This window comes from Bidens hawaiensis, unplaced genomic scaffold (genome assembly GCF_021521415.1).
Source record: "Bidens hawaiensis isolate Kalapana, Puna unplaced genomic scaffold, B.hawaiensis_p1.1 tig00038580_1, whole genome shotgun sequence".
Taxonomy (NCBI): Eukaryota; Viridiplantae; Streptophyta; class Magnoliopsida; order Asterales; family Asteraceae; genus Bidens; species Bidens hawaiensis.
Genome location: NW_027496774.1, coordinates 100,117 through 126,881, shown reverse-complemented (window position 1 = coordinate 126,881; position 26,765 = coordinate 100,117). Strand labels below are relative to the sequence as shown.

Sequence of the window (26,765 nt, the reverse complement as noted above, 5' to 3'; positions counted from 1 at the left end):
CTGACACTGTCAGAAGAAACCGTCGGACGACGTTTCAACAGTTTGGACTGTTCTTATCCTTTCACCAACTCTTCGAATTTCAAAAAGATTCAAAAAGATTCAAAAATAAGAGGGACTATACCCCTTACCTTGGCAACCAAGTAACTATAAGACAGGTGCGAGTACAGTGTTAAGGCAAAACCCTTCACATACTTAGCACCTGCAGGGAATTGAAGCCAAGAATACCTCGGCGACCAAGTAACTATAAGACGGGTGCGGGTACAGTGTCAAGGCAAAACCCTTCACATACTTAGCACCCGCAGGAATTGAAGCCAGGAATACCTTGGAAGTAAAGTAACTATAAGACGAGTGCGGGTACAGTGTCAAGGCGAAACCCTTCACATACCTGCACTCCGCAGGGAATTGAAACCAAGAAGGATCTTCTGGGCCTTGCTTGCGGAAACGGGAATAACATCCCCGCATAGCGGGAACGTCGAGAACTAGATTGTTTGAAGCTCCAAGATGGAATTGGTTGTTTTAACATAATTGATCACTATGTTCAAAACTACCAAAACCTCATGGAGAATCTATACAAGTGGAACTCAACGCTCCTGACTTGCGAGGAGGTTACAGACCTACCCGCATCATACCCAAAGATCAAGCAGAAAAGTCGGGAATTTCTGCACGTGACATTAGGACTTCCGCGGGAAGAATCCCCATAGAAAACCTTAAAACTAAACCCTTTTCAAAACCCTTTGCTTAAGTCCAAAAGTTCACCTCACTTATTAACAATTCATGAGAAGAACATTGGACTGGGGGGACTTGAAGAGGTAGGTCCCAGCAGAGCCCAGTTGGACCCACAAGACTCACCTCAAAGAGGGATGTCTGCGCAGTTGAACCCGCAAGACTCACCTTCAACAGGGACGTCTGCGCAAAGGCTAAACTCGCAAGACTCACCTTGAAGAGACGTCTGCGCAAAAACCAACTGGATCCGCAGGACCCACCATGCTCAGAGACGTGACGTCCTTACGCGCAGTACGCAAGCTGTTCCCGCAGGAAAAGCCTCCCAATGGTCGACGTACTCCGCCTGTTCCCGCAGCAACGGATACTAGCCATCAGGGAAGGCTACCCGCGCAGCAAGGCTACACGCACAAGGCACTTAACTCTTAAATAATTCAGTAATGTCACCTGAAGAATGAGTGAGCAAGCCGGGAACACTCCCGCACAAAGCCGGGAACACTCCCGCACAAATGAGCCAGTCCGTACGCTACTGGAGGATCTTTTGTACTGTACCTGACGAGGTATGGACAAAAGATCTGACCAAAGATACGACAGCTCACTGACAACAGTATGACGAGCAGCACGCTCTTGTACTGTATGTCACTATCAGCCGCTGCCTACTCACCAACCTGTCGGAGGACGTGCATAGCCTGCAGTTGGTGGAACAGGAATAGTACACAGCCGGCCTGGTCACTATCAGCCGCTGCCTACCCACCAACCACCAGCATGGCACGTGCGTAGCCCACAGTTGGCAGAACAGGAATACTATTCAGCCGGCTGTACCTGCTTGGAAACCTACCTTCGGCTATAATTACTCCAACACCTTGGAATGGTATGGACACATTACATTACATTACATTACATTATCTTATCACATCTTATCTTTTCTAGCAATCTCTTAATATACACTTATTTTCAAGAGCAATCTAGTCTGATTTTCACGCCGGAGGGTGGTCACAAGGAGGTACCCCCCCTTCTAAGTGACGAGCTCACGGTGTCTGTTTTGCAGGTCACCAGAAGAACCATCTTTGCCGGACATAACCCCTCGTGGGAAACATCTATTTAACCCCCAGATTATCCGTAATCTGCCCGGGGTCGATTAATGTTTCTTCACTGATTAACACGCCTGAGTTTCACCATACACTAACATTGATACCATTATAAGGTTACAATGCCCGGGTTAGCATGTAGATTGCTAGAAATGACTTGTTTTGACTTGCATTAACTTTGGGTAAAATTTTTAATAGTTTTTTAACATACATTTGCTTTAGTCATATCAAACAACTACTGTTTTTACTCTATTATTATACTTGAATAATATTAAATAACTCAAAGAACTGTTACTGTATTAATGCAATAGATATTATGGACATAATAAATTATTAATACATTATAAGTTTATAAATGTGACAGGTGGGGGTGGTGTAATTAAAAATTGTTAATGGTTTGATCCCGGCAATGAATATTAATGGGAAAAGTGTTCGATATTAAATTAGCGTGAGTACCGAAGCAAGAGAGAAGTACACTGGCGTGACCATCGTAAACTAGCAATTGCACATGGAACGTGGCCCTCATCAATTATTTCCTCATTATTCAAAAATATATATATAATTAAATATCAATCAACTCACTCTAATCAATTCATTAATAAATAAATACTCATCCTCAAAGGTCTATTTTCACCGACAACACACTATATGTTATATGACTATATCAAGTTCTGTCAAGTTCTTGTATTCAAGGTGCTCTAAATTTTGTTTACTAGAATAAATTGTTTTATATAAACAAGAGATTATTTTATAGATGTGTGTATACTATAATTCATAACAATCATCAATGCATTATAAATTTAGCAACATCTTATACATTTACATATAATTACTATATTAAAGTTTAATCTAAAAAATCACATAATATCATCTTAACTTACTACTATATATAGAACTTTATATATAAGGATGTTTGGAAATTAATGATGCCTAACAAACCGCTTTGTACTGAAATAAGTTCGTTGTTTTACCATGATTTGGTTCATTGGTTAAGGATTGAAAACCTACTAGTAATGTAAAAAGAGCCTCCATTAAATTCTTATAAATAAATTACATGTACTACCATGAACCATATTTATCATCATAAAAACATAATTACAATCTAACAATTTGAAGAAAAACCAATCCAAGCGACTGTACTAATATTCGGTTTAGAAATTATATCAAAATAACCATATCCTAAGGTTACACGAAGCCGATTCGAGAGAAAGAACTAGGATGAAAAATCACCGATATGGGGAGAGAGGGGTTTGGTTGGTTCCCGAATCCCTTCCATCCCAATGGCCTTTCTCATCTTTGCAAAAGTCTCTCCATTTGGTCGACTTTTGCCCTTCAACCCGACGGCCACTTTGGTCGTTTGCCTACGTGGCCGATCATTCCAATCTCCCTAAGTGGCCGATCATTCCAATCTTTATTGTAAGTGTGACAAATGCTAAACTAAAAATCATATAAATCTAGAACAATACTTCAAAATCCAACAAAATCTAGGAATAAGGTGAAAAAAAAAACAATTATGAAAGTTTACAATTTAATTTAAAGCACTATCAAATAATTAGTGATCTACTACAACCAGTCATATCCAGACCACAAAACATTGTTAATAACTTTGTAAGGAGTAGCACACTCCAAATATTATTATTATCTTCTTCTACTTCATCATCATCTGATCTCCTACTTGTTCTGCGTCATCGAGTTCTTGCAATGCGCAATCGCCCCCTGAATCGCACTCTGCAGTTCCTCCATGGAAGATGAGTTACTCGAATACATTCCACCGCCTCTCACCACACTGTTTCGGCATAATATCCCAGAATGACTAGGAGATGACCTCATCGACGACGGGCAGCTCGACACGCAACTTCTCCGTCTCGGATACAGAAGGTTTCCGGAAAACGAGTGAGAAATCACGTCGGTTTTAGTCGCTGGAGGCGACTGCAATGTTTTGTTCGAGAGCTTCTCGTACAACGGCCTGGCTTTCTTCAGATACTTTCTGAACATTTCCTTAGCCGTTGTACTCATTCGTTTTGCAGAGGATCCAGATATTATATTAATATCTAGATCCACCCTTGTACCAGTAACTACTGGTGCACTAGTACTGGTACATGTTTTCGTCTTATTACGAAACACGTATGGGAACTTCGACAACGTGAAATACTTACTAGTCTTCTTTTGGTTGTTGTTGGTGCTGTTAATAGTGCGGACGCTCGAATTCAAAACCAACAATTTGGTGCTAAGGTGCAAGTCGTCATCGGTTACAGAGCTCGGGCGAGACGAGTCACACCCCTCGGTCGAAAACGAGGAGTGTGAGTCAGACGAGTGTCTGGCAGTGGTGGCAGAGGAAGAGGTGGAGGACGAGGACAACAAGAGCGTGCGGACCATAGAGATCCGCGGCGATAAATGAAGCGGAAGAAGTTGCCCCTTGTAAAACAGGTCATCCGCGGGACAAAGATTAGTAGCTGAGGATCTGCGGGGAGATAACGAGACAGTAAACTCGAATTCTGATGACGAAGAAGAGTTAGTTGGGGATGATGGAAGGGTTTGTGATCGTTGGGTTTTACCGGGTTTCCGGTTATTATTATTATTATTATTATTATGGTGTTGGTGGTGGTGACCCATTGTTACATTTGGTGGATCTGTGGTTAGTGAGGTTGAGGGAGATTTAATGGGAGAGATAGAGACTGATTTAGGGCGTTACCTTCGTTGCTTCTTCTATATGTGTTAGTTAATATTGGTTTTGGAATGATTCTTGTAACTATTTCTGTTTATTTTTTTAAGAAACCTTTTACATGGAAACGGTTGGAAAGGTCGCCGACGTCACGTTTGATTGGGGGGATCGATAAAGGGTTGACATGATTATGCCACGTAGGAGCTATATTGATGAACATGAACCTACCACTCAATTTTTTTATTTTTTATTTTTTTGAATTGGAATACAAAGGATTAAATTTATTATTGTTACGAAAATATTTTTGTATTAGAAAAATTCTCTAAATGGCCCATCTGAATAGAGATAAAAAAAGATCTTGAAATTCTCAACTTTTCAAAATGACTTAAGTAATTTTTATCGAGGAGACACATTGGAAATATAACCGACGAGATTAATGAACCATTTAAAAGCTGGCACGTGACAAAAGTCTGACAAGTCCGGCCGTATTTTTGAAAATCTTTGAGGTGTCGTCCAATTTTTATATTTTTGAATCTTTTATTAAAAAACAGTATTCTATACGGTTTTTTGTATGTTTCCTACATTGTCCATTCAAATTGTGATTATCCCTAACTTCATCTTCATCTACATCTACATCCTCATCTTCTTCATCTTCATCTTTATCTCTAACACTTTTACACTCAAACTAGATAGGATCCATGATGAAGATATTATAAAAATTAGGGCTGACAATTTATACACGAGACACGAATACACGACACATGCCTACACGACTTTAACAGGTAACAGGTAAGGCTTTAACATGTTTCGTGTACTAAACATGTAGACATGAAATTACCTGTTAATTTTCGTGTCTAAACATGTATAATAATACCTGTTTACCTGGTAGGTAACTGTTAATAACTGGTTATTTTTAAAATTGTATATATATAATTATATATATATATAATATAGTTATATTATATCATCCGTAACCCTAAATTCATCCAAATCATTCTTAAAAACCAAACAACAGTTGTCACCTACTTGCCTCTCATCATCCATCCACCGTCGTCGGCCATACCGGCCATCACCCGTCGCCGGCCTTCCTCTTGTCTCTGGCCATATCTCTCTTCGCTGCTAATACCGTCCATCATTCCATCTTTAGCCGGCCATAAATATCGTGTACTATTATCGTGTCGCCGGCCTTCCTCCTGTCGTCGGCCATATTATCGTGTACTATCGTGTATACTAGGTAATAAAAGGTTCGTGTTCGTGTTTGGGTTACAGGTACACGATAAGTTTTCGTGTCGTGTACAGGTATACACATTTCGTGTTCGTGTCTTATCGTGTACGGGTATACACGATATGCTAGCCCTAATAAAAATCTTGAAGCCATACAACTTGTTCTTTTATAATCAACAAATTAACTCCACCACTCACGTAAGAACAAGAATTCAGAACCCCCATTTTCCACTGGAACCGCCACTTTTCACCGGAACAAGAATTAACTCCCTTACTTGAACCATCACTCGGAACCGTCATTTTCCACTGCGCATGCATCACCCCGTTATAGCTCCAAACCAACCTAAGAAACCTGTAAGGCCCCGTTCCTGGTAGCCCTACTTTAGCGTCGGATTTACTCATAAACACAGTTCTTACAAATCAGAGTTAATTAAAACTTTCGCGGAATATAAAAACTTTCATTAAACATTACAACAATCCAAAACTTGCCTTAATTAAACATTCTTGTCTTTCAAAATAAACGTTAATTAACATTAAAACATCTTGAGTCTTCAGATGCCAGTCTCCTATTCGCCCACCATGTGCCCACTCAAGCTAGCTGTCTCATCCTACTCACATGCGTGCATACTAAAAGTCAGCTACGCTGAGTGAGTTCTAGTTAATCGGACGCCATACAATACATACACATACATACATAACCGAAGATACATATCCATACTTAATCCGTTACCCTACTACCATACATACGTACATATCTACAATCACTAACCTCAGTCTACCAAGAGTACGTTCATAGTCCGTCGTCTATACATGTACTCAAGATCGTGAACACGTAAAAGGTCCGCAGTCCTTACCTATGTTCACCAGTTATGGTACGTGCAAGGTCCGCAGTCCCTCCCTGTACCATCCTATATTGACAACACGTACGAGGTCCTCAGTCCTTCCCTATGTTGCAACCTAAACCATAGCACGTACGAAGTCCGCAGTCTTCCTCTATGCTACCACAACACAAACATAGCACGTATAAGGTCCACATTCCTTTCCTGTGCTGACGCCTATCTACATTACGTATAAGGTCCGCAGTCCTTATCTACGTTGGCGTCTATCTCCTATAACACGTATAAGGCCCACAATCCCTATCTACGTTTACATCTATCATCTACATCACGTATAAGGCCCGCAGTTCTTAACTACGCATCACCTGCCAAGTCTATGTCCAACAGAAGTTAGAGGGATTCGCCATCCTAACTTACTATGTCGAACGTAGGACTCACATACCATTAGTGTACATGTATACACATACTTCACATATACAATAATTACATTATAGCATAAGAACACTCTAGGCGTTCTTTACATCATTCATTTAACAACCATACCCCTTGTCGATACGTGCAATATCCGAAGATCGTTCCCGCCCCGACAAGTGTTCATTCGTAATGTTCATACATATATAATATTCGTACCTTTATTTTTAACCTGACAGTACGCGCAATATCTGAAGATCGTTCGCATACCGACAAGCAATCATTCATATCTATCACATATATCACATATGGCATACACTTATCACTTAGGATAAATGTATTAACAACACATCGAGTATGCACACATCCCCGAAAACATAACAAGGAATGGGGCTAGAAACTCACCTGAATCTTGTTACGCTCTCCGTTAATCGTTATTCCCTTCTTGAGCTGTGCACGGCTAACTGTATAATATTTACATGTATCAATTAACTACTACTACACATGTTGTATTTCTATCTTTATATAATCCACAACGAACGGGGGTCCGGGGGCAGCGCCCCTGGCAGCGGGGTTCTAGGGGCGGCAGCCCCTAGCAGGGTCCAAGGGGCAGAGCCCCTGGCGGGGGTCGAGCTGCCAGGTCAGCTTGGAAAAATTTTATTTCCAATAACTATCTTAACACATTTTTCATTAGGTTTTTAATTTATTTTCTAATTTGCTAATTCCAGCGAACTTATCATTAAGCGAACTTAACATATGGCGAAGTTGTCATCAGGCGAACTTAGCATATGGCGAAGTTGTCATCAGGCGAACTTAGCATATGGCGAAGTTCTCATAAGGCGAATTTAGCATATGGCAAAGTTGTCATCAGGCGAACTTAGCATATGACGAAGTTGTCATCAGGAGAACTTAGCATATGGCGAACTTGTCATCAGGCGAACTTAGCATATGGCGAAGTTCTCATCAGACGAACTTAGCATATGGCGAAGTTCTCATCAGACGAACTTAGCATATGGCGAAGTTGTCATCAGGCGAACTTAGCTGCAGCGAAGTTGTCATCAGGCGAACTTAGCTGCAGCGAAGTTGTCCAGCTGCAGCTACTGTTCGTTCTTAAATCCCATAATCATCTTCGTTTCTTAACCAAATAACTCGATTTAGGTATCAACGGAATCGTCTGACCAGCGCCTACAAACCCCAACCATCAAATCGGCCTAACATCGATGTTTAAGGGGTGCGATTTAGGCATATAGGTTACGGGTTCTTTTATCAATCGATTAACCCATCAAATCTTAACCATTTTCAGTAAGTTTAGTTTTGTAGGATTCGTTTTTACCATACAAACACCGATCTATTATTTCTATACTAATCCAAACCTAAACGAACAAGTTCTCGATATAAACGTACCGTAAACGAGTCGAGCTACGAACACGAGCTGGTCTTTGATGTTGCTTTGGTTCGTCACGACGATCTAGCACCAACAAGCTCGGGTTCTCGCCTTTGGATCTTGGTTCGGGTTGTGTGTGTTTTGGGTGTGTGTAGGGATTATGGAAAGATGGAATGGGAAGTTAGGGTTTTAGGATGGTTTAAGGGGTATTTATGTCCCTTAAAGCCCATGGACCTAAGGCCCATCCCACCATTTTAATCCATGTAATTACCCAAGTCCATGATTCTTTCTATATTTAATATTAATTAAATATTAACACTCGTTTTTAAATCATGGACTTCTTTTATTTACTAATATAAAATTCGGGATGTTACAAAACCCCTATGGTCCGTTATTAGACCCGAAACCTACAATGCAATTTGATAATATTGTAGTTTGTTCCAGTGGAAGAAGATGTAGATGAAGAAGATGAAGGTGAAGAAGAAGTTAGTGATAATCACAATTTGAACGGACAAGGTAGGAAACATAAAAACACTGTCTGGAGAGACCGCTGTTTACCAAAATATTTAAAGAAAAAATTTGGACGACACCCCCAAGATTTTCAAAAATCCAGTCGGACTTGTCAGATTCTTGCCACGTGTCAGATTTTAAATGGTTCATCAATCTCGTCGGTAGGGTTGTGCAACGGTTCAGAACCGCAAGAACCGAACCGGTTCCGCAACCGAACCAGAAACGAAAATAACTGAAGATTAGAACCGGAACCGGAACCTTTTATAGTAAACTGGTTTGGTTCCAGAACCGGTAAAGTCGGTTATCGCAAATCGGTTCTGGCCAGAACCGGTTCCGTTATATATTTATCAAATGAGTTGTGCAAACTTCGCAAATTTACAAAACAAGTTTATATAACTGTAAGGCTTCTTTCATAGTAAAATTAACTTAGATTACAATGTAGGTTCCCAGCCGGATCTACACAGGAGTATCTCGTAACACGAGGGTGCGGAATCCCCATGTATACGATATGAGTGTTAAGAAGATTCACACGTTGAATCTAAACAAACACACGAGGATATATGATAATACTTGTTATATTGCAAGGCGTAATAACCAAAGAAACAAACACGTGATTCAGAGAATCACCCAAACCAGCCATTCAAAAGTTATGTCTACATATGCCGAAGTTAGGAATATATATCAAGACAACTTCGCCTAACATGCTAGGCGAAGTTGTCCTAACTTCGCTACCTACTCAAGTTCGCTTAAACACAAAGGCGAACATATAAGAACACGTTCAACACAAAATGAACAATATAAACGATTACAGGCACAAATAAACACGAGATACTGAACTACTGGCATTATGCACCAACAGACTCCCCCTTGGCAGTAGCTTCATATCTCTATCTTCTTTCTTGTGTCTTGTAATCCAAAAATCTCGTACCCATCATCTTCAAGCATGAATGCCCTGTCTGACACAGACAGAGACCACCCTCTGGTAATTCTTTGCTTCATCCTTCCACGCAGGAATATAGAAAATCTTCTTATCATTAAGTACCTGCAAATCAACTTGAGACAAATTAACCAAGTGCATGGGATCATACACTCTCAGCATATCCTGTTCATCCTCATCTTCCATCACGGCTTCAGCAGTCTGGCAGTCAACGTACCACCACTTGAGATCCTTCAACACATCCTTGGGCATCATCTTCATCGGAACCTCTTTCAAGCATCGAATCGGCTTGTATTTCATCACCATCCAAGGCTTACCATCAGCCCTCATGCCTCGTTCCTTGTCTTCGACGAACTTCCCTTTCTGAGGCTTCAACAACTCAAACTTTTTCTCTTTCACACTTTCCTTCCACACAATCTTTCCAACCCATCTCGCAAAGTTGTCATCACTTCGTTAATCAATCTCAAATGTGCCAAATCTTTCACCTCACACTCAGGCAAGGTGTTGAGCGATCTCAAAGCCTTCTTAAAGTACTGAACCCCATCATATCGCTTTATCACAAACAATTTTAGCTGCTCATCATACAACCAGCAGATAATACCTTTCTTTGATTCAGCATATCCCTTGATATTGTAACTTTTCTTGAACATTGTTGGAACTGCAGGTTTCTTTGTCCTGAAGAACCATTGCACACAACCTTCTTTCCATCGTGGCTATTCTTCTCACTCAGAATCTCCCGACACATTTTCATCTTGACCCAGCTTCACCTCATCAACACTTGGAATATCATGCTCTACACCATCATCAACTATCTCTCCTTCTTCCAACTCACTATCAATCTCTATATGTTCCCCAATCTTTTCAATCTCACTAGCCGTCAATACATCATCAACTAAATCATTATCATCATTTTCCATCACTTCCTCATCGTCTACAACCACCACATTCTCACCACCTGTACTACCTGACGGACCAGCAGACTCCCCCTGAGATGTGAAGTCCCAAGATTTTGTTCAGTTCTTGACCTGCATCTTTCGATGCATTGGGATCATCATCTCTGTCTTGCTTCTTCTTTGTTCTCAATTCATCAGCCTTGCAGCTCGTCTCCCCCTGAGATGCTAAGAACTGTTTAAGAGCATCAAAGAGTTTACCGTGTTCAATAAGAAGTGATGATTGTATCTGATTTTCTACCACAAGCCGCTGAATAGCTTGCGTCTGAATGAGATTGATCCGTGACTGTTCAGCAACTACCCGTTCAAGAGCCGCAATCCTTTCAGAGTCAGACAGAGTAGCATCAAAGTCAAACCACATATGAGAAATATCTTGAGCATACGGCGGTGGAATTCCCAAACTAGCTGGAATATCAGAGGTAGGCTGAATAGTAACCGTGGGTGGTATTGAGACAGGTAACCCAGCAGTCGCTACCAGCGTGGATTCAACAAATCTAGCAACCACCTCTGACGGAGTAAGTGTAGGAGGCGGTAAAGAAACAATCTCTGGTGCTGTAAACTGGAATGTAGTTGGAGGAATACCAAAATATGACGACACGTTCACCAAAGGTACACTCGAGGTTACCGGTAATATGACAGTTGAAGAAGCAGGTAACATAGTCATACTTGACAACGATGGTGGAGAAAAATGAACAACTCTCAAACTTTCACCAACTCTTGAACTTTCACCAACCCTTGCCTTCTTTGATCTTCGTACCAGACGATATAAATCCTCTTCATAATCCGATTCACTATCATCTGAGTCTTTCTTTCGCTTTCCATGAATTCTTTCTTGTCTGGCAAGTATTTGCTGTGCTTCGACTATATCGTCAGTGGAGGAACCAGAGTCAGTTCTCTCAGAATCCGCCACAGATGTAGCGACCATGGAAACATTTACACCAGACACCTCAGCTACTGAGGCTTGAACTTCAGCAGCTGGATCAAGCCTTTCCATATCAAAGAACCCTTGCCCTCCAAAGGCAACTTCAAGATCAACCTGTTCTTCTGGAGCTGCAACAGGATCAGTAGGCGGTGCTTGCTGTACCACGGGTGGTTGTTGAACCACAATAGGTGGTTGAGGGATATCAGCCTGTTGCGGTGCCGGATCCATAAACTCATCTTCCGGAGGAGCAACATTTGCTGGATTCACTAAGTAACCAAACAAGGTAGTGTGCCTCGGACGAAGCTCTGGCTTGCTATGAGCACTCGATGACTTACATTGTGCAAAGATTCTTTTAGAAACACTCTCCACATACGAAATAGGACGTTGTTGTGGCAGATTGGGAGCTACATGATTTAGAATCATCTGTAAGAATCTCGGGTACATCAAAAATCTTTCCCGTGTCACTGCACGTCTTTGACGATCAATCTCATAAAATATCATCTGGATGAAACTATAGGGCTTGTTGTATGTTAAAGCAGTCATAGCCGATTGCATCGTCGCACCCATACCATCTGTACCAGCTTTGCGGCCAGACATGCACACAATCAGAACATGCATTAAAAACCTCCACTGATCCAATAAAAATCCCTTACGCCTATGAGAATCCTCCAAAGGTCCTGAATACCCCATACGAACAAAAGCACCATTCCTGAAAGTAGCCGAAAAGTCTGTGGGATCCTCAGTCGTCTCACCCCCAAACCGTAAGGCTTCCCTTATCTGATTTGCCGAGAACTGTACCACCTGATTATTGACAGTGGCACGCATAACTGGAGGTTCAACCCTACTATCATATTCAACGGTTCTCCAAAAGTCTTCAATATTCGGTAGTGAAATTGGAAGAGTAGTAGTAATGGCATGAAAAATACGTGAGCGAACAAGGAATGAAATGATCTCACGATAGTCCTCAATTCCACGAGCATCCGGATCCAGGGTGATATACATGTTGTGACCCGGAAAAAACTGTCTCTTATCATCTCCACCTTCATCACCACCGGTACCACCAGCACCAGCCACAACAGCCATATCTGCAAAACAAACGAGCCAAATCAGATTTCTGAATCAACAGGTCATAACTTCGCTGTTTACCAGAAGCAAGGTTAGTAACTTCGCAGGGTAGAAAACGTCGCTGGGTTAAGAGCCTCAAACACAGATTGTACTAGGGATGTAACACTTAAGCTTAATTGCAGCACCCAGGCGAAAATAATACATAGGCAAAGTTGCAAAGAACTTCGCTGAAACCCTAACTTCGCCGCTGTAATCGGCGTAACTACAATACCAGGTTAAGACGAAGAATAACAGATCAGAGTGTGAAATGATGAATATGGTAGTCCGATTAAGATTCAGAAACACATATTTTACCAAAAAAATCTTAAAACGGACTGACAAAAGAGGGTTAAGGGTTTGATGCAAAAGCGACTTCAACACGGATCGTTGAGACACCAATTAACAACATATAATACGAATTATGAGTTACAATGATCAGACGAACCTTGATAGCGATTTAAAACAGAGAAGGATTTGATTTGATTCAATGAATAAGTTCGCCGAGGGTTTACGAGTGAAAAGTTTGACTTCGTTTGACCACCGATGCCAGTTAAATACCTTTTGAAAAACCCCAAAGGCGAAGTTGTGTTAACTTCGCTGGTTGGTTAATTTCGCCCCTACCCAACTTCGCCCTCCATATAACTTTGCTAATAGCGATGTTAATTAAGTTAAAAATAAAATGATCCAAAACAAGTAACCAAAAGTTTAAGAAGTTAAACCATAAGACAAAAACATAACAAAAGTTAAATAACTAAATAAACGGGATCAAATTTCAGTCTCGCAGAAACCCAACATGTTTGAGAAAAGATCCGAGCAGGAATCATACTGATTAAGTGGCCGTCACACAGATCCATATTCAGCAGTATTATGACATAGAGAAACAGGTTGTAGGCAGGTATAAAACTTAGTATGGTTTTCATTGCTTCTGTGATACTGATTAGGTTCAATTAAGCTCAAAATTTAGATGGACATCACATGAGAGATTGTGATGCCTCCTATCTATTCTCAAGGCGTATTTGGCTTTCCCCAAGTCACCCCGAGTTGACTTCGACCCGTAGTGTCTGATTAACCAATGTTCACATGTCGACCTTCCGATTCGTCTTCACGATCTTTCTAATACTTTGAAATATTCTTTATTGCCTCTTTCTTGATATTTGTAACAAAATAATCTTCATAAGGCTTAATGATAATAACTAAAGTTTTTTTTTAAACAATAATACAACTGGAAGTCTAAGACAACTGCAAGTCCCGAATCTGGATCACTGCAGATACATAACACTATCTTCACGGGAATCAGAACACTCACGGCTCGTGTATGACTGGGTAATCACTTTTCTGCCTATCATTCGGAAAGATGTATGTGGAGACATGCACAACTCAGAATGACTCTCCATAGTAAATCGAGAAGATTTAGTTTGTATCACTTCTACTTTAACGCACCATAGAAAGCTACCATAACATACAATGACTGTTCTAGAGTCTTTTAGGCCTAATTACTTCACCGGATAAGCACACAAAATCAGTTTATCTATCACTTTCCAAGGTTGGATCAATTTTCATTTTAACACCGTATTGAAACTTCTTGCGAAGTTATAGACTGAAAAATTATATCATTTCCCCAAAAAAATTTAAAATTCAAACGCCCCGATCAAGTCAAAGTATTTAGGTAAACGGCTATCCTGAAGATCCAGTGGATCACATACGAGTATGTGTCCCTCTGACTAAGTATGAACGACTAATTTTAAGCGAAAGAATAAAAACCCATCATAAACCGCCCCGGTCGCTTTCAGTCATCTGGTTAATGGCTATCCTTATAATATACACGTAGATGTAAGGACCAAACATATCCTTGGTATATGTCCTTCAAACTTGAGCAACCGACATAATTTTAAGCGATAGTGATGTTTTTTTTTATAATAGAGAAAACACGGTTACTCGGGATTGATCATCCCATTAAGCTCAACAAGATTTTGAAAATGGGATTGGTCAAACGCTTTAGTAAAAGATCTGCAAAATTATCCAGTGTATCAACCTTTTCAAGCATAATTAATTTCTTCTCTGCACAATCCCGTATAAAATGATGATGAATGTCAATGTGTTTAGTTTTACTGTGTTTAACGGGATTGTTAGTTACTGAGATAGCAGCAGTGTTATCAATGCAAATAGGAGTTTGAGTGAAATTCAGATCATAATCGCGCATTTGTTGTTGTATTCATAAAACCTGGGAGCAGCAGTTCGATGCTGCCATGTATTCTGCTTCGCATGTGCAAATGGCTACAGAGGTCTGCTTTGCACTGCCACGACACCAATCTTCCTCTGAGAAACTGACATCCACCGGTTGTTGACTTCTTGTTCTGATTGCAACCTCCATAGTCAGAATCGGTGTATGCTACCAAAGCCAGTTCTCCCCCTTTCGAGTACCATAGTCCCAACTAAGGCTTTCCTTTAAGATACCGCAAGATTCTTTTCACTCCCTTCATGTGTGATTCCTTCGGATTCGCCTGAAAACGAGCATAAAGACAAACTGCAAACATAATGTCAGGTCTAGATGCAGTTAGATACATTAAAGAACTTATGATTGCCCGATATTGAGTGGGATCCACATCTTCATCACTGTCGGAATCAGCACCCAGTTTGTGGTTGACGCAGATTGGAGTGTCAAATGGGGTACTATCATCCATATTGAAGCGTTTAAGCACATCATGGACATACTTTGTTTGATGAATAAACATGCCATCTTTCTTCTGATCTACCTGCAATCCCAAAAAGAAAGTTAATTCACCCATGGCGCTCATCTCAAACCTTCTCTTCATGACTGCTTCAAACTCCTGACACATAGTAACTCTTGAGGAAGCAAAGATGATATCGTCCACATAAACCTGAACGAGTAGAAAATCTCCCCCTTTTCTTTTGACAAACAAAGTACTATCGATCTTCCCTCTCTCAAACTCATTCTCTAGCAAGTAGTCTGACAAAGTTGCATACCAGGCTCGAGGTGCCTGATGTAGCCCATATAGTGCTTTGCTCAGTTTGTACACATGATCAGGAAAAGCTGGGTCAGGAAAACCCGAGGGTTGTTCGACATATACCACCTCATCAACTTTTCCATTCAGAAACGCACTCTTCACATCCAACTAGAAAACTTTCATCTCTTTGTGTGCAGCAAAGGCCAGAAACAGTCAGATTGCCTCCAATCTTGCCACAGGAGAAAACACCTCATTGTAATCAATCCCTTCATGTTGATTAAACCCTTTGACTACCAATCTTGCCTTGTTGCGAATGATTACCCCCTTCTCATGTCTCTTACACTTGAATACCCACTTTGTACTGATAGCGTTCACTTCTTGTGGTTTTTCAACTAACTGCCATACTTCCATCTTTTCAAACTGTGCCAGTTCTTCCTGCATGGTTTCAACCCACGAGCTATCCTTCAGTGCCATTTGATAATTCTTTGGTTCTATCTGACTGATGAAGCAGGCATACAAGCATTCATTTATAATACCAGTGTCTTTTATGCTTGCATACACACATGTGTTTTCATCCAGGCTTCTTCTAGTACGCACACCATCGGAAGGATTACCGATCGCATTTTCTAAAGGGTGATTCTTGTGAATTTTGGTGGTCTGTACTGGACCGACTTCCAGATCATTCTCAAGATTTGAAGAGAGTTCATCAGAGTGAGGCTGAGTGTGAAATGGATTGTAGAATTCATCTTCATTCGAGACAGCTGGAGTTTCAACGTCACTTGACGATGTACAATGGCCTCCTCTTCGTCATACAGCATCCTTGAGGCCATTTTCTCATCAATGTCTGCAAAATCCAAGTAAGGCACATTAAAAGATTTGAATAGCTTTTCATAGTCGAAAGCCTCTGCTGGTCCCATGCTAGGCCTTGCTGATTTGTAACTAGTAATGTCAGTGTTACAGACCACCTCAACCTTGCTGTTTGATAGATTAAAGACTCTTCTGTTGGGTGTCCCAACAACATAGCCAACTAAGATACCTTCGTCAGCTTTCTCACCAAATTTAGAGTTACTCTTTAATATCGAACATGGGGACCCGAAAGGTTCAAGACCTTTCAAATTTGGATTTCTACCATGCATAAGTTCTTAACAGGTTTTATTTAATCTTTTAATAGTTAAAACACGATTAAGGATATAACAAGCTGTAGCAACAGCCTCAGCCCAGAACACCACAGGAAGTTTAGCATCTGCCAGCATGGTCCTGGCGCCTTCGATTAGAGTTCTATTCTTCCTTTCAGCTACTCTATTTTGTTGCGGAGTATATGGGGCGTTGTACTGATGTTCTATCCCTTTCTGCAAACAAAACATCTCCATCTGATAGTTCTTGAACTCTGTACCATTATCACTCCTGATGTACTTAACCTTTCTCCCAACAATATTTTCCACCTTGGTAATCAAGTTAATTACCAACTGAACTGTCTCATCTTTTGCCTTCAGAAAATAGACCCAAGAAAATAGACCCAAGAGTATCGTGAGTAATCATCGGTTACCACCAAACAGTATGAAGTTCCTCATAGTCTTTTTACATTCACAGGACCAAAGAGATCCATGTGAAGCAGGTCCAAGGTGCTGACAATTGAGTTAACCTTCTTGGAGTGATGAGGCTTTTTGTGTTGTTTTCCTTTCTTGCATGACACACATTGGTCTTCAAAATGGAAATTCTTCAAGGGAACCCCAAGTACCATCCCATTCTTGACAATGTAATTCATCTTGCAAAGATGAATATGACACATTCTTCGGTGCCACAATTCTGACTCAGATTCTGTTGCTTTTGACAGAAGACATGACTCTTCTGTTGCCATCTCGGTTGATCTCATATCCATTACATACGTGTTCTTTTCTCTTTGAGCCTTCATCACGACCCAGGTATTTGGTATCTTGAAACCAGGATAAAGTACGAGTGCCTCATCTTTAGTAAAATGAACGGTGTATTCTTTGTCACAAATCTGAGAGACACTCAACAGGTTGTGTTTCAACTCTTCCACAAAATTCACCTTTTCCAACTTTATTCTTCCATTCGTCACAGTCCCAATACCAGTAATTCTTCCTCCACTTTCTCCTTCGAAACTAAGCCTTCCTCCTTGAACAGACTTCCAATCACGTAACAAATTCTTGTTACCAGTTATGTGCCGGGAACAGCCACTGTCAACAACCCACATATTGTTTACAGCCCTGTTCGACTGTTCCTGCACAATTAAAGAGATAGATTAAAATCGGGGGACCCAAGACCTTCTGGTACAAAACATACGTCACCATCTATATTGAGTACCACATGACCATTTGGAGTGGCGTTTCATTCCCCCTTTGAGTAATAGGCAGTGGATTTTGTTTTTGAACTTGAGTTTGGAGTGACTTTAGCACCATACAATCTCGGATCCTAAACCTGATCAGTAGGTGTCTCCTTTCGAGCCATATTAAGTTCAAAATTACGTAACTTATTTACCACTGTCTCCAAGTCAATCTTCTCAAAATCTTTATCTTTTCTCATCAGAACTGTGTACATCTCCCATTTTGGTGGAAGAGCATCAAGGAGCTTTTCTACTATCTCTTCTTCCTTGTATTCAATGGAGTAGTTATTCAGCTCGGATATCAGATGATAATATCGCGTGATGATGTCATCAAGTGATTCATTTTTCAGATACTTGAATACGGAGAGTTGAGTTTTCAGTAGCTTTGTCTTGGAGGTACGTATCCCAAAATTTCCTTCATATCGATTCTATAGTGCTTCCCATAGTTCTCTAGCAATTTTGTATTTTTTGAAAGTATGAAGAATCTCTTGTGGAAGTGCGATTGTTATGGCTGCATGTGCTTTACTTTCTGCCTCATACATCTTCTTTTCATCATCCTCCATCTTACTGTACTTCTTAATCTGTTCACGACCTTCAAACATGGATGTTGGTGGAATGTACCCATCTTGAATGCAGACCCACATCTTTGCGTCTTGGTATTTCACAACTGTTCAAATCAGTACCTTTAAGCAGTTTTGGAGCTTTAGTTGCTGAACCAACTTCAACCTCCATATTTACCAGTTCAGTGATGTTTATCGAAGTCATACTTGAACGAAACGAGACTTAGAACTTAAAAGCAAGATATTGTGTGCAGTAAGCAGCGAAGTTAATACAACTGCGCTTGTAACTTCGCAGATTATAAACTTCTCTTGTAACTTCACTAGCCTGATAACTTCGCATATTATAAACTTCGCTACTTAACAACTTTGCTGGCTATATAACTTCGCTAGTCACACAATTTCGCTGAAACCCTATATCTTCGCTAAAACCCTAGTTTGGGTGACGGCAAATTCGCTAGAAGAGCATAGGAGTTTTGTAGGTTAGGTAGGTCAATTTCGAAGGTTGAGAGGGTGATTGGAGGGTGTAATTAATGAGTAATGAGGAGCGACTAACAAAAAGAGGTATTTCAACGTAAAATAGTTCCGCGAATTGTATAACGGAACAATCTTAACACCCGTGTGATAATCCTGAACCACACAATCACGAGCAAAACGCTCTGATACCAATTGGTTCACCCACCTACCTTTATCCGCCACTAGATCGTCGAGATATATCCGATTCTTCAATAAGTTGACTTGATTTGATTTAGGGTTTTGAGATCTGATTTTGATTTCAATACTTTCAATCGAGTAGATGAGTTCATGACGTATGCGATCTTGATGCATCGTATTCGCATCCTCCACTCGTTCTCCGTTGTATTCCTCTACTGGTTCCACGAGCTCTCATGAATTTGGCCTAATATTTTCGTTTTAGTTTTTTCGATTAAAATCTTTGATTAATTTTATTAACACCTTTAAACCATCAAACCTACTTGGAAATTGTAATATTATTATTTGATTCACAATGGCATCACCACAGCAAAAACAAACTTCTAGTTTAGGGTCCGACGGAGACTCTAGGTACACAAACCTCGACGAACGAAAGCGAAACGAATGATATCGAACAGGGAATCCGCACGACGGTCTCGTGCGAAGAAGCAACTACGTTTAGATGAGTTGTTGGTTGAAGTTAACCAGTTGAAGGATGCTAGCAATACGGTAATGAAGAAGATTGATGGGACGACGCAGTCGTTTGTTGAATTGGATTCCCAGAATAATGTTTTGAAGGCTCAGCTTGCAGAGTTGAAGGATAGGTTGGAGTCGTTGAACTTGGTTTTGCATATTGCTCGAGAAGTTAGTGGTATGGCTTATGAGATTGTGGAAATACCGGATACTTTGCTTGAACCATGGCAGCCTCCTTATGCGGGTCAGCCGATTACGGTGTCATTCAACATGAACATGTTCTAGTATTGATCTAGATTGTCTAGTATTTAAGTTTGTTTTTGTTTAAGGATTTTAAGTTTATGTTTAGTTTTTAAGTATGTGGTTATGTTTGGTCATGTTGAAAAACTAGCTTTGGATTGGAAATATATATTATTGTTCTTAAAAAAAAAAACGTGTAGGTCTTCGGTGCGATGGTGATCGATACGAGATCCGCACGAGGTCTAGGAGTGCGGAATCCTCCTAGACTCGTTTATGGTGTTGGAAGACGAAGAACACGATTACACAAAAACAAACACACGAATGAAATAAACAGATCTGCAGACCACTTTATATTTTAATCAAAAACACATTACATACCAAAAGAGAAAACATGTTACGGCCGACCCGAGGTGAGCTCTACCTCGGGTCTGCCCACGAGACTCTCCCTATCTGTTTTCTCTAGACAACTTTTTGCTCTCACTCTCTCTTTTCTATTTAACTGAACCAGTAACCTCAAACCCTAAACATAACACACATTTATATAGATAAATATCTTCGCGGGCTTGGGCTTGGGCCTCAAGGTTAAGTTGTTCCTAACTTCACCAACACGTGAAGTTGTTCCTAACTTCACCAACACGTGAAGTTGTTCTAACTTCACCAACACGTGAAGTTGTTCTAACTTCGCCAACACGTGAAGTTAGCTCCCTCCACAACTTCACCCAACTAGTTGGAATAGCATAGCGATGGTCACAAAATGCACCAACAGACTCCCCCTTGACCGTTGCTCTCAATTCTAACAAACACAAAAGATCATCTATTACAAAACATGCACCAACAGACTCCCCCTTAACTGATGATCTTCCGGGTTCTTTTCCTGGTAAGACACGATCTTCAGATATTGCACTGTGATCTTCAAGGTTGAACTTCACATATACATGCAACATCAATCCTGTCTTCAACTATCCGTGTCTGAAACTGTCTTGTAGCTTCACAAATCTACCAATCACCCGGCGTCTTCCATATCAGATCTCCCCTTCAGTGTAAGACCCTACGAACTATATCGATCGAGATCTTTGACCTGCATCCCGGTGCCTAATCGATCATCTCAACCATTCAGTTAGTAAGATAAGGTTCAATCTTCAACTACTCAACAGCAAGTGATCAATTTCATCATAAAACCACCTTGAAAGAATCTAACACACTTGACCACAAATATATAACGAGTTTCCTCATTTGATATCGCAAGCCACTAAAATTGGCCTTACAATCACTCCCTTGACTTATGACATCAAAAAATTCGTTGAACCATGTCTCGCATCTTCACGAATCAACCCGATAAAGCCGAAGCATCTTCAATCATCGGGGATAACGATCAAATGACTTTATTATTATTTCCGAGAATGAAATTATTTAAGTAGCTCACCCCTAATAAATAAGTATCCCAGATACCCGTATCCCATGTTTTCAGGTTGAGAGCTTAAACAATTTAATTCCCGATTAAATCCAACTTGTTCAAAAATTTTCACCTTAATAAATAAGCATCTCGGATGCTCGTATCCCACGTTTTCAGGATCCAAGTCTCGAACGCCTTGAAAATAACATAAATAATATGCTTTGAACACGATCCAATAATGACGAAAACCCGAACCAAATTTGACTTTCTTCAGTTGGTCAACTCAAAAAAAAATGTTATAACCAAATTTTTCCTCAATGATCCGCTCGACATATACAAAATTTCGTTCAAGAAAATTTCCCGAATTTTTTAATATATATATATATATATATATATATATGCGGGAGGGTTATATACTAAAAAGAAGTAGTTTTGTAGGAAGAATAAGAATAAATCATAGCCATTAGATCATCTTAATCAATGATTGAGATATAAAATTACCAAAAACCGACATAGTTTCCTATAATTACTCTTTCACCACTATAACCGACATAGTTTCTTAGAATTGTTTTTTCACCATATATTGTAATGTCACTTGTCAAAAATCTGTTGGTTCTTACCATTCTTAGGAAACTCTTTCTTTTTATTTGAACCATTTTCTATATATATATTGGAATAACATGTCTTGAACGTCGGAGGAAAAAGGAAAACATATCGATAACTTCACCCCTCGTTAACTTCACCACCTGATAACTTCACCACCAGATAACTTCACCAGCCAATAACTTCGCCACCGGATAACTTCACCACCTAATAACTTCGCCAGCCAATAACTTCGCCACCTGTAACTTCGCCAAACTTTAACTTCGCCAAAACCCTAAAATTCGATCGACAACTTCGCCAAAAACCTGTAACTTTGCCGTTGTTGTCTTCCCCAACTAAAATCAGATCTGAAACGGGCCAAAAACACCAAAACGCAGATCTCGAACCATAGCATAAGAGCCTAAGGCTCTGATACCACTTGTAGGTCCCCGGTGCGATGGTGATCGATACGAGATCCACACGAGGTCTAGGAGTGCGGAATCCTCCTAGCCTTGTTTATGGTGTTGGAAGACGAAGAACACGTTTACACAAAAACAAACACACGAACGAAATAAACAGATCTACAGACCACTTTATATTTTAATCAAAAACACATTACATACCAAAAGAGAAAACATGTTACGGCCGACCCGAGGTGAGCTCTACCTCGGGTCTGCCCACGAGACTCTCTCTATCTGTTTTCTCTAGACAACCTTTTGCTCTCACTCTCTCTTTTCTATTCAACTGAACCATTAACCTCAAACCCTAAACATAACACACATATATATAGATAGATATCTTCGCGGGCTTGGGCTTGGGCCTCAAGGTTAAGTTGTTCCTAACTTCACCAACACGTGAAGTTGTTCTAACTTCACCAACACGTGAAGTTGTTCTAACTTCGCCAACACGTGAAGTTGGCTCCTTCCACAACTTCACCCAACTAGTCGGAATTGCATAGCGACGGTCATAAAATGCACCAACATACAACATGAACATCCGTTATATTTTTGATTAAAACCTAATTATTGAAGTTAAATAAATCATTAGCAACGATAGATTAAAGGAGGATCATATCATTTTATTTTAAATTATCTTGATTGCTTAAATCAAAATTGATTATGGTTGCTAGGTCTTGAATGCAAATAAAGAAGATTAGAATTTAAAAATGAGTGAATGGATGCCGGTTAACAAGTTACTTTATAAAAAATAAGGATTGGTAAATATAGTTAAAGTGTTTTTAATATTCCGGGTTCCAAATCTAGAACCGGCGGTTTTACCCGAAACCGAACCGCGAACTGTTTAATGCAAATTATGAGAACCGATAACCGTAAGATAACAAAGGTTAGCGGTTCTGAGCCATCGTTTCGGTTCCGGTTTCTCAGTTATGGTGGTTCCGAACCGTTTTTTTCTCACCCCTACTCGTCGGTAATGTGTCTCATCAATACAAATTACTTGGGTTATTTTGAAAAAGTGAGAACTTTTAGGTCTTTTTTTTCTCTCTTTATAAGGACCATTTAGGGAATTTTACCTTTTGTATTTGATAGTAAAGACTTCTTTCTATGATGTCGTGGCCATAAGGACCCATTTGAAGTGCTTTAGGATCATATCTTACCAGACAGTCTTATACGTGGTAGAGGTGCAATCGGGTATTAGAAAAATCCGAGTTTGGGTATGGAATCGGGTTCGGGTCTGGGTATTGCCTCTAAAAATCATACTCTATATATCGGGTTCGGGTCGGGTATAGAACAGGGTATTTGAATACCCTATTTCCAGGTATTGAAAAAATTACATTTTCGGGTTTTTTTTGTTTTTTTCCGGGTATAGATTGAATTTTTCAGGGGTTCCACTTTTTAAGGGTATTTTCTAGTTATTTTTCGGGTAATATCGGGTATAGATCGTGTATTTCAAAAACCCGATTTTGGGTATTGGAAAAACATGGTTCCGGGTATGGAAGCGGTTTGGGTTTTCGGGTATTACCGGGTACAAATCGAGTAGGGGTTTTGGTACTAAAATGCATATCATATTCGTACCCTACGGGTAGGGTCGGGTACGGGTTCAAACATTATAAACTCTGGTATAAAAAAAACCGGTTCCGGGTTTGGGTTTCTTGTGTACCTCTAATACGTGGTATTGATTTTGATTTTGTTTGTGTTTTGGTTTGTCTTCGTGAGTCCAACATGTATTGGTGTGTTTTTTTTGTAAAATTGTCGATGATATGGAAGCACACTTTGACAAGATTAGTAGATCAAAAGTCATTTTTGAGTGTTTACGAGCACCACATGCTCAGGATTTTCTTCTTGTCATCTCTATAATTGGGTTAGCAAAACACATGTCGCCGGGTGAGTATTGTTCTATCTTTTATTGTATCACCTCATGATCCCCTAATTTTGTTTGATGTGATATGTTTTCTTTGTCGCATGGCGTGGTCAGACTCCTTTGGTATGCATGTGGCACATTGTGTTGGAAATCAGGCCCAAGAACACAATATTTGATCTCAACCAAGATCGACTCTTTCTCTGTTTCATTATAATTATTGACTCTTACAAATTACATAAACCCTAACAATCTATTTATACTAAACTTACAATTTGCAAAACAAGACAACTCATTCTAGGAAACTAAATAACTAGTTTATTCTTACCATACTATATAAACATACCAAAATCAACTTACTAAAATTCTTTCACTTGGCCCCCCCAACTTTCTTGATGAACCGTTTCAAGATTAACTTTCAATATTCCCCCTTAATATTGAAACCGACAGATTCTCTTCCTTTCTTGCTTCTTGCTCATTCTTATCGTTATTTTTTGTTGAGATCTTTCTTTCTTTTGATGAATTATTGCTAAACTTTCTTGCTTTGAGATTTCTTGATTTGTTCTTTCTTTCTTACTACGATCTTGCTTTAACTCGAAAACGATTTTCTTTCTCTTGCTTGAATTCTAGCGATTCATTCTTACTCTTGCTATAACCCGAACTGGGTTACTTGCTCTTGCTTCTGATCAGATGATCAGATTACTTGATCCAAACTTGCTCTGGCCAACTTGCTAACCAGTTTTCTTGGTGAATATTATACTGACAAACTTGCTAATCAGTTTCCGGCCTACTTGCTAACCGGTTTTTCTTGCTCCTGACCCACTTGCTAATCAGGTTTTCTTGCTACAGACCTACTTGCTAATCTGACTAACCTACTTGCTAATCAGATTTTTCTTGCTACTTGCTGAAACGGACTTGCTTTCTAAAACATGGATTCAAAACGAACTCGCTCCCTTCTTGCAACTGCTACTTTGTGTCACACCCCCATCTAACGCCTAGGAGTGCGACCAACAGTTGGTATCACAATTGTAAATAAATCAGAGTTGCGTTAATTTAGCGGAAGTCTTATAAAACTTGTGGATTAAAGATGTAAATATTTACAATACAAAAGTCAGGATTATAAAAGATTCCCGAACTAGTTCAAAAGATTACTTGTTTTACATTACAAAACCACCACCATTTATATATTAAAGTTTTAACAAAAGATCCGAGCCATCGGATTTAAATATAGCACTTCGACACATCCAAGCACTAATCTTGTTCACCTGCACAATGTAAATAAAATACGTCAGCAACGAATGCTGATGAACACGCTGACGCAAAATAATTTCTTTTTACTTCATTACCCCTCGATGCTACGCCTGCCTCGGCCCAACGTGGCTAAGGAATAACAAAGTTAAAACAAAACATTTATAAACTCGAGTCTCTACTCTAGGTCACCTTAGCAAACACCGCAACGTTCGACTTAGTTAAGTACCCGTAAATATACACAAAAGGTCGTACTTCCTGCAGGAGAGCGTCCTACGACCAAGGGTGGTGCGGTGTGCCCACCGCGTATTACCACCTATGTAAGGATCCAGACACACGTATACCACAGCCTGAGGGCTAGGTTTATACTCTTATTTATAACGGTTTTAGGAACACGTAGTTCCTTGTAAACAATTTTCATATAACACGTTTGACTCGTTTGAAAACAAATTTATAAAAGTTTGGGGGCGTATTCACCTTGTCGCTTTGGGATCGGCTTCACTCACCGTCCGAGGGTCTTTACCTTTATATCTCGCACCTACAGTACGAGTATAAATACTTGTTAGTCGGATGTACAATCCGGCTTAAGACCTTTAGTCTTGTTTTATACCTCGATGAACCTTTAGTTCATACATCTCATTTACTTGAAAACCTTTAGTTTAAAAGTAATTATAAACCTTTAGTTTATATAAAAACCCGACGTTTCTTCTTCTCTAAGAAACATATTCTTTTTATTTTATTATTTAAGAATACACATTATTGCTTAAATAATAGTTCCATAACAAAGAACGTACATATATACTTACACACATATATACATATTCACAATTCATTGTTTTATTCTTTTCTTTGTTATGCTCATATTTCTTTTATCGAGGTATCGAGTATAACCTCGACTTAAGGTTTAAGCCTTTATAATATTTCTTTATTATATTCATTGGCGTTTAAGCCTTACCTTAAAGGCTTGTGAAAACCCTAATGTTCGAGCAGCACTCCCACGCCGCTTCACTTCTCGATCAACTTTGGTACGCCAACGACGACACAAATCTTTGACAATTGACAGTACACCTTTCGAGAACACCTTCCTTGGTCGAATGTGGGTGGAGGGTGGCATGAATTTCGAGGAATCGTCGGAACATATACGAAGGTTCGGGGCACGCTTATCGAGGCGGATCGTTAATATGAACTTGAAATTCTAGTGAGATGTTAG

General features: G+C 39.9%; 1 protein-coding gene and 1 pseudogene across 1 annotated transcript; one reads left to right on the top strand and one right to left on the bottom strand.

The window, feature by feature from the left end:
• Positions 1 to 3,457: 3,457 nt before the first annotated feature.
• On the bottom strand, positions 3,458 to 4,440 carry LOC143590442 (putative membrane-associated kinase regulator 1). The gene has a single exon (XM_077070924.1). It carries the CDS (start codon positions 4,419 to 4,421, stop codon positions 3,480 to 3,482), a length of 942 nt encoding a protein of 313 aa, XP_076927039.1. The 5' UTR covers positions 4,422 to 4,440; the 3' UTR covers positions 3,458 to 3,479.
• Positions 4,441 to 19,290: 14,850 nt separating this feature from the next.
• LOC143590441 (bZIP transcription factor 53 pseudogene) lies at positions 19,291 to 20,147 on the top strand (annotated as a pseudogene).
• The last annotated feature ends 6,618 nt before the right edge of the window (positions 20,148 to 26,765 follow it).

Coding starts and splice junctions, on each gene's coding strand:
- LOC143590442 (XM_077070924.1), bottom strand. CDS start 4,421: ATGGGTCACCACCACCAACACCATAATAATAATAATAATAATAATAAC.